General features: G+C 37.4%; 1 protein-coding gene across 4 annotated transcripts in view; it reads right to left on the bottom strand.

Annotated features, from left to right (window-relative positions):
• Positions 1-16,293, bottom strand: part of alcama (activated leukocyte cell adhesion molecule a) — a 74,999-nt gene that overhangs the window by 41,963 nt on the left and 16,743 nt on the right. Inside the window, exon 1 of one of the 4 annotated variants that reach the window (XM_040151284.1) lies at positions 12,011-12,028. The exons of the other annotated variants lie outside the window; for them this stretch is intronic. Coding sequence (XP_040007218.1) covers position 12,011 — 1 coding nt within the window. The 5' untranslated portion in view covers positions 12,012-12,028. Of the gene's footprint in view, positions 1-12,010; positions 12,029-16,293 lie in introns of those variants that run through there. 4 annotated transcript variants of the gene reach the window in all.

Below are 16,293 nucleotides of genomic sequence, written 5' to 3'. Positions count from 1 at the left end.
CTGCACACAGACAGACCACATGATTTTATTTTTCCAGTTGAGCATTTGAAGCCTAGATACACACTATCAGCAGTTCAGATGAACTAGAAATGGTCTGTTACACAGCAGTTCCTAAAGATAATGTGAAAGTTTGTCTCAGTATAGGCCTAAAATGAAATATCTGCTTGAATTTTAAATTAACCACAGTGACCCAAAACTTTAAGTTTTACATGGTTTCAGACTGTTCAAAGCGGACACAATTTGCGAACTTATGATCTGTGAGACTTTCATGTAAAATGGTAGGTATAGTCATATAAATTCAGTTCACGAAAGATTTTCCACACTATTCTTGAAGTGTATTAAATACAATATGAATACAATGTTACAATGTGAGAGGGGTCGCTCATACTTATTAACCAACTGAGAATTATTAGCAGAATCTGCAGCTCCCCTCAGTTTTACATAGCTTTATAGTGAGTTTCAGCTCATTAGCTGTTTTTAATAATAATGATATTAAATTTTATTTATAAGCAGGTTTCAAGACACCCAAGGACACCTTACAAATCCAATAAGACATTCAATAAATAAAACAAGAAAAATCAACAGCAGCAACAATTAAGTATATATAGATAAAAGAATTAAAATACATAGTGTATACTTCATGAAGCACCAGGAGGCCAGTCTAAACAGGTAAGTTTTTAGTTGCAAATTAAAAGAAGCAACAGATGTGCAATGGTGCAGACCCTAAGGGAGAGCATTCCAGAGGATAGGGCCAACTACACTGAGGCACTTTCACCCATGGTGCAGAGCCTGAAGGGGGGAGTAGAGAGTAGATGGGCATTAGAGGAATGTAGAGATCGAGCAAGTGTGTAGGGATGGAGAAGATTGGTTAGGCAGGGAGACGCCAAGCCATGGAGAGATTTGTAAACAAGGAGAAGTACCTCAAAGTAATATGGTATGTTAAGTTATGGCATGGTATGTTATGGTATGTTAACTGAGAGCCAGTGCAATTGCTGAAGGGTAGGGGTGCTCCCGGGACCATGTGGGGCATTCTTACAGCCGAATTCTGGACATACTGCAATCTATTTAACCCCCGAGTGGGTAAACCAAGGAGAAGGGCATTATAATAATCAAGTCAGGATGTACTAAAGGTGTGGATGAGACTCTCTGCAACAGATTGGGAGAGAAAAGGGCAACATCTGGAAATGTTCGTCAGATGGAAAAAGGCTGTTTTAGTAAAGTTTTTGATATATATGTCAAAACAGAGTTTGGGTTGTAGAACTACACAAAGATTTTTGACCTTGGCAACAGAGGATAATTAACCCAGGGATGGACAAATTTAGATGGGGGACTTTGCGAAATGTGGCTGGGGAGGCAATGAAGATAGCTTCAGATTTATCCTGGAAAGTTTGAGGTCATTTCAGGTCATCCAAACATTGATATCATTTAAGCAGTCTGTCAGACTGAATGGTGTCAGAGTGTCCAAGGGCTTGGTGTGAATGTAGAGTTTTGTGTCATCAGCATAGCAGTGGAAATTTAGGCCATATCAACGAATTATGTGTCCAACAGGGAGAATGTAAATAATGAACAGTAATGGTCCAAAAACTGAGCCCTGGGGGACACCTTGGGAAAGGGGGTGTGGGAGACCTAAAGCTAATAATGGGAATAAACAGTTTTTTTCTACCTGTGAGGTAGGACTTGAACCAAGATAGTGGAGTGCCGGTGACACCAAATAGTTTTTCTAACCAGTTTGGCAGGAGATTACAGACATTGACAGACTGTATCAAAAGCAGCAGTGAGATCAAACAGGATAAGTATGTTGAGTCTACAGCTTCGAGCAGGTCATTTGTTACTCTGGTGAGTAACCCAGATTGAACTTTTTAGTGAATAAGCTCCAAAAAGCCACTGTCCACTACCTGCTCAGCAGGCATACAGTTTGACACTAGCTGGTGAACATAGTAGAGCATTTAGCAGCTAAAGAGCCAGATATTTCTATCAGGAGTCTCTCAGGAGTACCGAAAATAAGGCTAAAAAAGAGTGAATATTGAATTTAGATTCATCAGTTGGACACAAACAAGGCTACAAATTAATGTTAGTGTTGCTTCATAACTAATAGATTTGTAAATAAGTAATAACTGTTTGCTAACAAGTTCAACATATCAGTCATAAGTTGATGATATAGCAATATTGTGTTCTCAACTTGCCCACAAGTGGCCCAAACATCAGTTATTGTAGGTTTAACAAACAACTGCAGGTACTTTAGGCTTTTCCTAGGAATAATTCTCTAACAGCAAGAAAATGTTGTTTATAGTATAGAATGAAAGAAGTTATATTAGACTTATATTAGCATTAGACAAAGACCAACACCTACAAAAGCTTAAACTTAACTAACAGAAAGTCCAAAAATATACTGAATGTCCCGGGATAGAGGAAGGATAAGGAGACAAACACATTAAATCTGCACAAAATACTAATATGCTCATGAACAAAATTGGCTTATTCCTGATCACATATCAGCCCACTCTGCATGACCCACCAAACAACATGTCTATGATTGTGTGAGTGAGCCAGAGAGAGACTGTTTTTGCCAGTGTATGGGTGCATACCTGCATGGGTCATCAAAAGGGTTTCTGCAATGGCATTGATCAAAAGCAGACTGAAAGTCAGACTGTCGGCTTACTGAAAATGGCAGCTTGTTTGAGAGGAAAGCAGTAATCCTGCTGTCTGTTGACAACAGTGTGTCAGCAGCATATGCAGGTAGGAGGAGATGCTTATACTCCACCCACGCAATGTCTGTTACCAGATATGTACTATTGACTTCCTCCTGGCAGGCATTGGGCCTGCTTGTGTTAAAATATGTCCTGAATAATGGCACTGCTGTTGTATAGAGCAACAATACATAAAATACAATGCCTGACTGCAAAAGGGGTATTCTAGTGATTTAGTAATGCACTTCAATGAAGTTTGGGGACAAATCACAGAATATTTTTTTAAACGATCAAGATATCATGACTTAGTCCCTACAATGACTCAAACTCCAAAAACACTTTATCCAACACTTCCCATAACGTCACCAAAAACCTCTTTACATTCCACCCTCCTAGATTAGTGTCACCAATTCAGTATCCAACCAAATATGAAATATGATCAAAATCTGTCATTCTGTTTCTGAGTTATGGTGTTAAATAATGGCCAGAAGTGTTTTTGCAGAACACTGAGACGTCACAGTGAAGTTAACCTTTGACCTTTTGGATATAAAATGTCATCACTTCATCATTTTATCATGTCAGACATTTGTATGAAATTGTGTCATAATTAGCATATTCATTATTGAGTTATGGCCAAAAACATGTTTTTTGAGGTCACAGTGACCTTGACCTTTGACCTCTAAACTCTAATCAGTTCATTCTTCAGTCCAAGTGAACGTTTGTGCCAGATGTAATGAAATTCCAAAAACATAATGCCTTCGGCCACAGCTGTCGCTGGAGAGGAGGCATAAAAAGTGAGTCACATACAGTATTTCCTTGCACTAGTCAAAGTTTATCAACATTTGAATCAAATTGTAATGACAGTTGTTTGCTTATGTTGGCAGCCAAATCTAAACAAACCACACCCATTCAATCCTGTTCAGAGAAATACTTACAAAGATTTGAAACCAAGGTTTGAGAGGCTTTAAAGGGGGGTGAAAATGGTGAACATAAGACTTAGTCAGCACATTCTTGGACTAAGCAGACTGGCATGTTTACTGTTGGTTTGAAAAATGTAAATATTAGCTAAATTGCCATGCACAGCAAAGTGACAGAGACGTCTCAAAATGTTTTATCAGATACCCTCTTCATCGCCTAGTGTAACTCTATCCAGCTAAATCCATCTGCATCTCCACTGGTCACACTGATTTTAATCTGCTGTTATCTCAGGAACACTGAAGTAGTTTAAAAATTGAATTTTTGCTGGTGAATGTTATCTTGGTCACCTGTAACATTACATGACATGTCCTGACTTTCACGTATTAACTCAAAAATAAGTTTTCATACATGAATGTGAATATCTCACATGGGCTTCAAAACAGACGAAAGGTCAACTGTCCATAATTCTGATAAGAACTTACCATACGCCCTGTTTCATAGGGACAGTATAGCTCACTGCTCCGTAGGTCAAACTAATCCCCATGGCGATAGTGATATTACGATCCTTATTATGTCAAGCAATAAATTTCTAAGAACCAAGTTCTTTATCTTGTTCCGCCGACAGAATCAATGTGTTTCCAATACCTAAACATACACTCTAAAATGTCATTCAGGGGCTCTGTTACCATTACTTAATTAAATGCATTGTTGCAGGATTAAAATTCAAACTCAGTGTTTTAAATGTTTTTAAATTGGAAACATAATTGTAATGGGTTGTGGGGACACAGTAATATTGGTAATTACTACAATTTACAATTGTAACTAATTTCAACTCCAATTTCTTTGTTCATTGATAAAAAATCAAGATCAAGATGTGGTACCATGACAAAATTTGTTTGATGACTTAATATTTCTCAGTCTTTATTTGATAAGTGCAGAGTTACCTCCCTATTAACATGCCCAGAAAAAATAAACATGGACAGTGCACGGATATAACAATAATTTTAGAAACACAATAAAGGTAAATGTCATTTCATTTTCAAACTCTTTCTTATGTCCACAGAGACATCTTTGTTTATGGTCTCCCCTTGACTTTTGTAGAGCTATTAAACTTCATCATCTAACATTGATGGAATCTGTTGTACCTACAACAAGTCCTCCAGCCTACATGATTTAATAGGCCAGTTGTCCCTACCCTCTACCCATAGGAGCGTCTACTGAAATAGTGCCCCTCTAGCGTGGTTAGGTTTATGAAACAGTCAGGGTTTGCTTAGGTTTCAGCACAAAAACTACTTGGTCAGGATAAGGAAAAGATTTTGTTTTGGGTTAAAATAAGCACGTCCTACAATAATACAATAATTACACACATACAATAATAAACACACAGTTAAGGTTGTGGAACAGTCATGTATATAAGAATTTATATTAATTATTGTTTTCAAATGGCAAATGAACAGTGGTCTCCTGTGTGAAAGTCCTATGTTTTTAATAACCATCGTTCAACCCAGACCTCCTAATATCATGAATTTTGTCGCTCTATATACTACGTCATCCACCTTCCTCCTTTTTTCCCGTCATAATTACTACGGCCACTAGAGTTTGCCTAACAATGAAACCTAACTATAAGCTGCTTGCACAGACGACCAATGGGGTTGTTCTTTACAGGAGGGCAGTCATTGTACCTAACATAGAAACCAGCTACAAACTTTTTTTAGTTTCATCTACCTGTCTCCTACATTGTGTAGTTTAAAAGTTTAATTTTTGTTTTCAATTTGAATTAAGTTTCTAAACAGTGTCCTTAGTTGGTTCAACATAATTTCACCAGAGGTGTCATCATTTTTTTTGTTGAGCAAAAACATTTGTTTTTAGAGTCTATCAAAGGGAGATCGATTGCCTTAAAATAACTATCTCAGCCATACCCAGTAATGTTCTATGCTTTTAATCTATAAGGTCCAATTACACATAGCCCAAAGAGAGGTTTGTAATGAAATCCTCAGCCAGCCAAGGCAGAATCATTAGCACCAGTGAAAAACTCTTTAAAGCTCAATTTCAAGTAAGTGTACAGTAACATCAGTAAGTACTACTAAATGTTATGATCATGTTTATCCCAGCATCATGTATGGCAGGAGTGTACAGCACAATGTATGCCAGGGACAGTGGTTTAATTCCCTCTAGGTACCTACTGAAAGAATGTACTGTGTGCATGTATGTATGATGGGGCACTTAAGATGAAAGCATTCACTAAAAGACCATGGCTCTTTTATCTACAGTTGTAGCTCTGTCTCAAGATGTAAGGAATAAAAGGTTTCTTGAAACAAGAGGGGTCTAATGAGGAACATTAAGGATTTGCATAACAAGGCTACATTTTCTTCCACACTTTTTTCAATTTATGAAATAAAGGAGACCAGGAGAGATGTGGGCAAAAAGAAACTTAACAGGATATCCGAACAAGACAAAGATGTTGGAGCTTCAAGGTGAAAGTTCCAAATCTACTTGAATCTGTGATGTTAGAGTTGCATTGTTCTGCACAGCAGAATAGAAAACATAAATCATGACTCAGTATGGTGAATTGTTATAGGAGAGCACAGTGTGGAAGAGTCTAAGCCCTCGTCCCCATCAACACAGTGGGAAAATAAGTGGCTTACACTTCCTCCAGTCACACATAATGGTCCTCCTCTGGTGATGATGCAGCCATGCAGCCCTCCTCACCAAAAACAAAAATGAAAGCTGTAATCTAATTTCAGTAGATGGAATTGAAAACAAGCCAGTGTGCCAGGGCAAGGAAGTGTAAGCGAGCAGATGGTAATTAGCTCCAGCATGATCCATGGACCCGATTAAGGCCAGGGTCCAGCACATTAGCACCATGTCAGCTAGGGGAGACATTGATCCCCCAGTTTACAATTTAATTTGAGCTTTTCAAATGTAAGGCTAACTCTGAATGGACACTGGCTTCCTCTCCCTTAAAAAATAAATTCTCCTTTTAGTATTATTTTTTGAACAACTTTTGATAATCTAAATGCATTCCCACTTCTGAAAGACACAGCGTGGCATATTGATAAAATGCTGTGCCAGATTTGGTTAGATGAATTGCTCTTCCCAGGGTCAAATGGTCAGCATATGGAATGAAAACATCTTCGATCTTGGCTGTCGTGATGATTGCGAAATAAATCAGAATTTAACAGCTATAAAGAAACTAATATTTTACACAAACTCACAAATCTTATTTTTCATTCTGGACTGTCTTTCTTTTCCCCCGAGATGCATGCAGATTTTGCTCTGAGGGATGCCAGGTTAGAATTTGAGGGATTAGGGATAACTCTCACAGGTAAATGGTGGATACAATGTCAGCACTTAAAAGAGGACAATCCTGTACCATCTGCAGGGGCCCTCACCCCACTGTAAAACTACACCTCTGAATTACTCTGGAGGCCTACAGCCAAGCTGTTAGGGTCGTTGGCAATAATGGACTGGCCTGCCGGCACTTAACAGATCATTTGTTGCCAGCTCAAACGGCAATCAAGCACCCATATGTACGTTAACGTATATGTCAATATCTACCAATAGCACCATCTGTATCAATCTGGGGTGAAGCTAAAGGGAATACATTTAAGTTGGTAGTCTAAACTAAAATGTCAATGTATACCTCCTATAAGATCTCACATTACCAATCTTCATTTGTTTTAACACCTTACATGATATACCAAAAGGACCAGTTTGAATGGCAGGGAGATGGGCATTGTTTTCTGTTAGAGACAGTTTGTCTCAACACAAAAAATTCACAGTTTACAAAAGTTTTTCCTTTTATACATTAGCAATATAGTTAAACCTTTTGTTGGAAAATCATTGTGTAACTGAGGATAATAATGATGGTTAAGGCCATGGAAGTGCTATGTCTTCGCCTCTACGTTGTGCGAAAGTGCTTGAGACAAATATTCCTTGTATCATTTAACAGGAAAACAAAGCCTTCTCTAAATGGGCACAGTAAAGTGTATTTTAGCAGACCCCACACCCAGGCATAATTAGTAATAATACATAGTCTTTTTACATGTCATTTTAGATCAATTACGTGTTATAAACATGTATGTTATTAATCAATAATACAATCTACCTGCAGACACAAACCGTACCAACAATTGTTATTGGGAGCATATTTTATACCTCAAAATTCATTATCATCTTGGTTCTCTAATAAACACAAAAACAATATATTGAGTTCAAAATCAAGGGAATATCTACACCATCTGTATTTAGGATACTACCGTAAGGAGAAGGAATGTGTGTGCTGTCACTTATTTGTGGTTTGAAAACAAGTCATTGTTATGGAACTAACAGAGGAATACCATTTAATGGTGGACTAAAGTCTATGTCCTGAGTAGGAGCTGCAACACCACTGTCTTGAAACCTGTCCCAGTCACCACACACAGAGAATCAAAGCCCAGTCAGCTTTTGTGTTTTTGTGTGAAGGTGATTTTGAACACAAATGGGGGAGCATGAGATTTTCATGAATGGTAGAAAAGCCATTAAATCTTCTACAGCTGAAGATATCTTTCTAAGATGAGGTTGAAAGTTCTCGTGGAGAATCACAAGTCCTGGAACCAGAGTTACATTTGTGTTGCAAATTTGAGTTACATAATATAATTTGTTTTTAAAGCTAACACAGTGCAGCAGAGGCTGAATTCTAATAGCTGCCAGTAGGCTAGGCTCAGTTCGTTTGGTTCAGTGGCCAAACAAGCCCCCGCCCCGCCCATTTGCCCTCTGCCCTTACTTGTTTCACATCTTTTTCTCTATTTCACACACACTGAGTTTGCTGCATTCCAGCGCAGGCTATAAATGTGGAAACAGCTCACCAGTTTGGGCACGTTCTCACCTGCATACCGAGACATGCTAAATGAAATATTAAGGCAAACAGATCCTTTTTCATATGGCGTTGGCAGGGGAATATTAAGCATAAGACAGCCTGAGTACACTTAGCAGCTGAACAAAAGGGAACATAGACAGTTTTAAAATGCCCTTTGTTTACCTTTGCATTATTCAGATCTGTCCTAGTACTGCCACTACAGAGAAACCCATGAGGTTCCTTTTGGCAAGACATCTCAGGTTTTATGACATGTAGCACAAAAGAAAACAATCTGCTAACAGTCAGCATGACTTATCTTTGCCACCTGGAACTGAAGAACAAGGACAAGGCCAGTGGCTTGTAGTGTGGAGGTCAGAACAGGCCTGGTGAGTCCCAGTAGATTCCTCTGGCTCTGAGAGTTTAAATTACTACCTATGACCAGCAGCATGCCCTTAAACATGTTTTAATTAGGCAGACATCTTCTTTGTCTTCCTCACATACACATGTATATAAAGTTATGCCAACAATGCCATATACCTCTTTAAAATGCTGTCATGGATTTAGTGGGGCAGTTTTGACAGCAGTTAATTCAGTCCTGCACCCTCCCAAATGCACTCTCCTGAGCTTTATAGCAACACTGATAAGTGTTTTTACGATATTTAAAACTAACTACCCTGTGCATGGAATCAATCCATAAAAATGAAGAAAATAAAAGTGTCATGCTGAATGTAGTTTGACAATAACCTAAAGTTTAACTGAGAATGAGCTGGACAGGAAATGCAGTAGACATGACAGATTTTGAAAGAATATATGGAAAGTCTATTTCTATTTTAACACAGAAATCTGATTTTGTAGCAGTTCACAGGTGTTTATTTGTGTTTGTGAGTGTGTAATCATACAAATGCACTTTTAATTCCTTCATTCCTGGAACAAGTTCAACTGCACCTCTAACAGAAGTCTTCAACTTTCAAAGAGTACTCAGAGATGAAAATGAAACTAAATAGTCTGTTTTGGTATATTTTTTTGGTGTGTATGAATGTGTATGTGTGTGCAACGTAAAACGTAAACACATTTCTCATTGGACTATTTGGCTTAAGGCAAGTTCTGCTCTGCAAGTCAGAGTCTGTTTTCTCTGTTAATTATATTTAAGGTAAGCTGACGACATACGAATATATCAAACACAATTAAGTGATCAAATCACATATTAATCAATTTGTTCTTTTCTCTGTGAAATTAAACAGAATACACGTATTGACTTTCGTCAGAGTATCTTTCACAATCTCAGACACATTTACAACTATGAAATTCATTTACACTATAACATTTACACATAAATTTATATACACCCTTTATACATGCTGAAGACAAATTGGAAAATCGTAGAGGTTAAACAGCAAAAATATAATATATAATAATGTCCACTGCAGGGAATTCTGGAGTGGAAAAGACCTCCAGCTCCAGATCACTGGTTTACACCAGTCATGAGTGGCTTCCTCTCTTTCTATCATTCCCTCCATCCATGTCTTGCTAATCTAAATGATAGACCAATAGTGTCACATCACTGTGTAGAGCAGCTCTGTCTACCTGATTATTATGGATTATTATGGACCAGGCTAATTAGCAGTTGTTAGTCTGCAGGTAAGTGCAGCAGCTCCCACATCCAACATATACATACACACATGCACACAACCTCCATTTCAAATGCTAAAATAATGTGAAATGCTGTATAGAGGATGAGATAAAAATCTAGCTCCTAAAATCCCATTCATGAGTACAGCCTTAAAGCACTTCACCAACCTTTGGCCCTAAGTCTGGACCTTTGGTAATATACTGTAGTTATTCCACAATATGTGAAGAGGGGACTGATATCAGGAATTGCGGTGTTTGGACATTTTTGGAGCTGCAAACTGTTGGCTGTCCTCATGTTATACACTGAACAAACTACCAGGACCATATGTCTTGACAACCATCAAGGAAAAATTGCAGTCAGCAGCCTAATTAAGCTGTGCAGTCAAACCGGTTTTTGCAATCTGATGGAGACTTTCTGGGCTGAATTATCAATCATTTTGTGTAAATTAAATGAACACATAAATTACACTGTGAGAAAGCAGGACACCTGTTCAACCGGTGTACTTAATATATTTTTGGTTACACTTTGACTCAGACTGCAGGGTGGCCTGCTGTCAGCACCAAAATCCAGTGTCTGATAGACACCTCTGTGTAACAGAGACAAAATGGGAGCAAACACAGTACTAAGGCTCAATGTTCACTTTAAAGACACGAGACAAATATTTTGCAGAGGCTTAACCAAAGAGAGTAGCTATCGGCTGCAAAAGAATTCCCAAAAGACGTCAAACCCAAATTTGCATATGAATGTAGTTATTATATATTTAGCGCTGTGATTAGACAAGCATGCAGTGTAAATCTACGTTAGCCATAAAGATTTGTGGGAATGGAAACACTAATCCTGTGCAAAAAGCGCCTGCATGTTTTCTCAGGTGTTTTTAGGAAATAAAGATGCAGAACAATCTGGAAAATCGCTAAATTTAGACATAAGTCACCAAGATGGAAAAATCATGGTAGATTTATGCCATCACATGAAACTCTGTGCCGGTCATTCATTATGGACATTACTAATGATGAATAATGAGATATTATTTTAAGAATTCTCCAGGCCATTCAGTCAAATCAGTACCAACAATGGATAACCCTTTTCAGTGTTACTTAACCCTGAGTCATCGTACAAAATTTTACTTTCATAAGACACAGGCCTGTAGAAGCATACAACACTTCCATACTCACGATGATACAAGTTCATTGTTGCAACATCAACCACCTCAGAGTTAGGAGTAATTGATAACCAAAATGTGAGCAGCAATACTTTCCTTCAAAGTGTGCAATTCAGATACACCAGATAACATCAGATAATACTAATCACTGATTTGAAGTACACTGTAACACATAACATGTCGATTATGAGCCTATTGGAAATACAAATGTCTCTTTAAAAAACAAAAATTGACAGATAATATATACAACATATAAAATATAAAGTAAATACATATATACACACTCATTATCTGGGGGTCACGAATTATTGCCAAACCGCTCCCTTGCCATAATTCTAGACAGACCATGAAATTGAATTTCATAACCAAAACAGCCAATGTATTTCCATGAAACAAATACCCTAACACATACACTTATACAATATCTACACACACCCACATACATCCATGCAGATAACGTAAACATAATAATACACACACTTATGCTTACATACCCACATGCACACACACACATACACACGCACACACACACACACACACACACACACACACACACACACACACACAAATGTTGTTGTGTTTAATCAAAATATCTAAAAAGGTAGTTGAATAGGCCTAAACAGCAAACAAAGAAAAAGTTAATTGGGGGTGCAAACAAGCACCCGGAGCTGTCTCTTTGTTACAGTTTACAAATAAGGAGAACATCAGAGAATAACATTTGATTCAATGTCATGTCATTAATTACAGATTTGTACCATGAAGTAATCTTAGTTACTTACTTACATCCCTTACTTTTTCTTGCTCTTAAATGAGGCGGTGATTGTGATGATAATCCTGACCTCAGTGCCCTTATAATGTGGGAATCATGTCCTATAATGCCCTGCAAGAAATACTTCTAACCAACAGTAGTAAAGCCCTACAAGATAATGCAAACCTGAAGTGAGGCTGACAATGGAGCAGAATCCACTTTGTGATCTCCCCCATATCTCTGCCTCCTTTTTTCCACCCACACCAGCAGTGGAAAATACAATGCTATTTGACAGAAAGGGAAAGAGAGAGAACAATAGAGCGGGTGAGTGAGCATCAGTGTACAATAATAATGCCACAGGTTGTATGGGTACATTGCCAGATGGCATACCTATCAAATGGCCCTGAATATTCAACACAAAACCAATGTTCCCACAGTTGATAGGCTAAAAATGACAAACAAATCCAGACACAGAAAATGAAAGAATGTGGTAAATCGAGAGATATGTGGAATTCTTTCTAACAAGAAAAAAATATTTCCCCAGAGGGTTCGGCTCAAACATCCATTCACACACAGACAGTTTCTTTTGCAGATGCATGCACTTCGTCGGGACTGACTGGGCACACTTTCAGAACAGCTTCTGTTAAAGATTCTCCTAGCTCTGAAGGATTTACAGCACAGCCCTATCATTGCCCAGCTGCCTCTTACCCTCCCTCCCGCTTCAGTCCACCATCCTTTTTTGTCTCTGCTGTCCATTTAAAACCAATTTTTAAAGTCTGATTAAGTGCTTTGAGAACTTCACAGTTGAGAGAATTGACTCACAGTTTATAATCCCCTGCTTTTGCATGTACTAACACACACACGCGCGTTTCAGTAGTGGCTTGTCCTCACCCCCCATTAAACAAAATCAAAAGTCGTGCACAAAACAATAAGGCTTTTCTTTTGTATTAGGTTTAGAGGCAGCTGGACAGCCAGACAAGGTGGGGAGAAGGATGCAATATGGCAGCACTCTTTGTGTATGCTTTTGCCTTCGGAGCTGAAAAGTAGACCTGACTTACAATGACACACACAGTGCTGAGTTAGAACTCCCCTGGGCCTACTTAGATAACACTATCACGGCACACATATCAGGGCATGAATATAGACATACACACTTCAGTCTCCCAATTTTTCTTTTAGGACGTGTGTTTGGAAGGGGATGTGGGAGGTCTCCTTATCTAAACAATGTCCTGTAATTTTCAAATGTGTCTCTTACGCCAATCTACCAATGTTGTGGTGTTTTAGACTTTTGAAGAGGCACAATCAAGTTGTCAGTGTGTCAGAACTATTATTTTTAAGCCCCAGCTATCATGCAGCTGAAAAACAGCAAACCGTAATTATCCGTGCTTAAGAAATAAAGGAGTAAGTGGGAAAACAAACCTCTGTTGTTTCTCACATGTAACACCAGAGGTTGGTGTGAGATTTTCTGAGTGCCATGGACATGAAAAGGGATGCCAGGTTGGAAATGGCCTTGACTTGATGCTACATTCAGGCAAAGTAGGGGACCAAAAAAATCAGCACTCCTCTGTTACAACTCATCATGGCCAAGTTATGACACAACAACATAACTGGAGGCCATGAATGTTTCATGTTTTCATTCCTCCATTCTCTTCATTCCAACGAACACCTACCACTGCCAAAAAACTCTTGCTCTCCCAAAGTAAATAACACATGGGTTACCTTTGTCAGGGAGAGAATGTTTTAAAACTAAATTTTGAAATCTTCATTTATCTTCACAATTTAATCTAACTAAAGATACTGATCACTAGAAATATGCTTTGCATGCTGTTACATGTCAATTGTTCGAATCCCATTTCCCATGTTGACTTATTTGTTACAAGCAAAATTTTACAGGGACAATGTAACGTCTAAGTAATCAATGAAAGGTATTTTTGAATCAATTCAAGATCAAAATTCCTTCAAACAATTGAAAAGTCTTGTTCCCAGTGAGTATTAACTTAATTTAAAACTGTAAAGCCTGAACCACGAAATACTATACTAGAAATTCAAATTGAGGTGTTTATTGAACCTACTGACAGAATTAAAAATTATAGTTATTTTAAATTGCATGTAAGATGTTTTGTTTGTATCATATATCATACATCAGGCATTTATGTATGATATATGATATATGATATATATATCATACATCAGGCATTTATGGTAATTTATGTATTTTAGGGTTCAGTTGAGATTTTTTTTTTTGGAACAAAACAAACACATTTTTTCATTTCATTTCATTTTTTTCATTTTTATTCATCTATTAATTTTTTGAAATCAATTTAATACTTTATTTATTCATTGTTATTTTATTACAGTGTATTTCAAAGCAGCAAGTATATAACTTATTATTGTATTATATACTATTATATCTCTCACTGTTCCACTAGGCAATAAGCTTGGTAATATGATGAAACTGCACTATTGGTTAAAATCATTTTTTGCACAATTACACTAATGCACATAAAAAAAATATTTATATATACTGGATTTTGGTATTGCACTGTATTTCGCTTTTTAATTTCAGTTAATTGCATAGTTTTTCTACTTATTCTTTACTTTACTCTATTTATTTAATCTGCATTTAGATTTCTAAATGTGATTTATAGGTCTTTATCAGATGTGTTGCAACTGTTTTGCTTATGTTCTTGCGCTATACTATAAAAATGGTAAAAAAGGACAAAAAAATTTGTACTTTTCTCCACTCTTTCCTTTTCACTTTTTTTTTCTCTGCAACAGTCAGCCATCCGCTGAATCTGCTGTTTGCACCAGTTATGATAGTCAATGTTATTCAACTACATATACATTACCAGAATTTCACTCTAAATTTCCTTTAAAGACGAAATTTTAATCTTTTAATCATTTAACAATGTATGACTTTAAAAAATATAACAACTAAATGTAAAAACTAAATAAAATGCACAACAATAATGATTTAGGTATTTACAAAAATATGATCTCCAGTACCTGTTGTATTATATTTGAGGCACACCTTTTCAACATGATGTTATGAAACAATAAAATACAGAATTTTTAGTAATTATATGCTGCTTAAATCCAGCAAATGCTCATCTTAAAATTCTTGTAAAAATACAAAATTTTATCTTATTATGACTTTCTCAAAATTCACAAAATGAGTAAGTCATGTGAGCCACAACACTGAGGCAGCCATATTGTATTCGAGAAAATGTATTTGAAGAAGATATATCCACCTTGGATAGACTGCTGTGTCACACAATAAAATGCTTTGTCCTTCTGTTTTTGGAATTCCATGTGAAAAATTACATACAACATTATCTGATTTGTTTTCCATCATACCTTTAGCATGGCACACATTAATTTAGGTAGTTTTTACTTTTACCCAAGTAAATATTTACACCAGTAGTACCAGACTTTAACTTCAGAAAAATTACATTTCCTAGAAGAGGAAATTGTGGCACAATTTTCTGTCCTGCTGTTCCCATCATCTCCATAGCCTGGGGAAAGAAGCAATGTTAAAACTGAGGAAAAACAACTCTTTTGCCTAAGCTGAAAAGAAATTGTGTAGTTTAATGGTAAAGGCAAAACACTGGCTATGCAAATATAGACTAAACGTGTACACACGGACACGCTGCTCGAAGATAAAATGTTAACAGGTGGTTTGGAGCAAAACAGCCCCTTTTTTCTGTCTCTCTCCAGCAGCCATGAGTCCAAATGGATAAGGTAGTTCATGGAGGTCAAACAAACTCTTCTGAATGCCTCTTAAGCACCTCTGTTGGTGAGGCGTTTGAGACGGGGATGGAGAGGAGAGGGGTGGGGGTTGGGGTGGCCTGGGGATATTGTCGTTAAATTTGAGGGGGAGGGGCTCTTCCTAACAGCTGCTTTTGTCATTACCATGTCACCTTTTTGAAAAAGACTCCTTATTATTCACATGCGTCTGCTAAGCAAAGCAGACCACTCTGAGGCCTGAGGGAGTCAGCTATTTATATTTCGGCCAGAGAGATTGATTAAGGGATGCCTGTGGGTTTAAGTAAATCTAGAACAAAAGGTGAATGTGATTAAAAACCAATTGACCCATACACAAAATGGTAGGATGAAGACAATGAGACTCCTGAGAAGTGGAAGACATTTATTAGATAGCACAGTGTCAAACAGAAACCCTCAATCTTTCCATTTAGTGGGGCTGAAAAAGCAGAACCAATAAAAATTCAAGTGCCAAGTGATTTTAGCATCTGAGAATTAAAAGCTTCTGAGAATATTTTAGGGTTTAATATTTAAAAAGCAGGTAACAGTTTT

Source organism: Xiphias gladius, chromosome 17 (genome assembly GCF_016859285.1).
Source record: "Xiphias gladius isolate SHS-SW01 ecotype Sanya breed wild chromosome 17, ASM1685928v1, whole genome shotgun sequence".
Classification (NCBI taxonomy): Eukaryota; Metazoa; Chordata; class Actinopteri; order Istiophoriformes; family Xiphiidae; genus Xiphias; species Xiphias gladius.
Note: the sequence above shows the minus strand (reverse complement) of the source record. Positions and strands in the feature narration are given on the sequence as shown.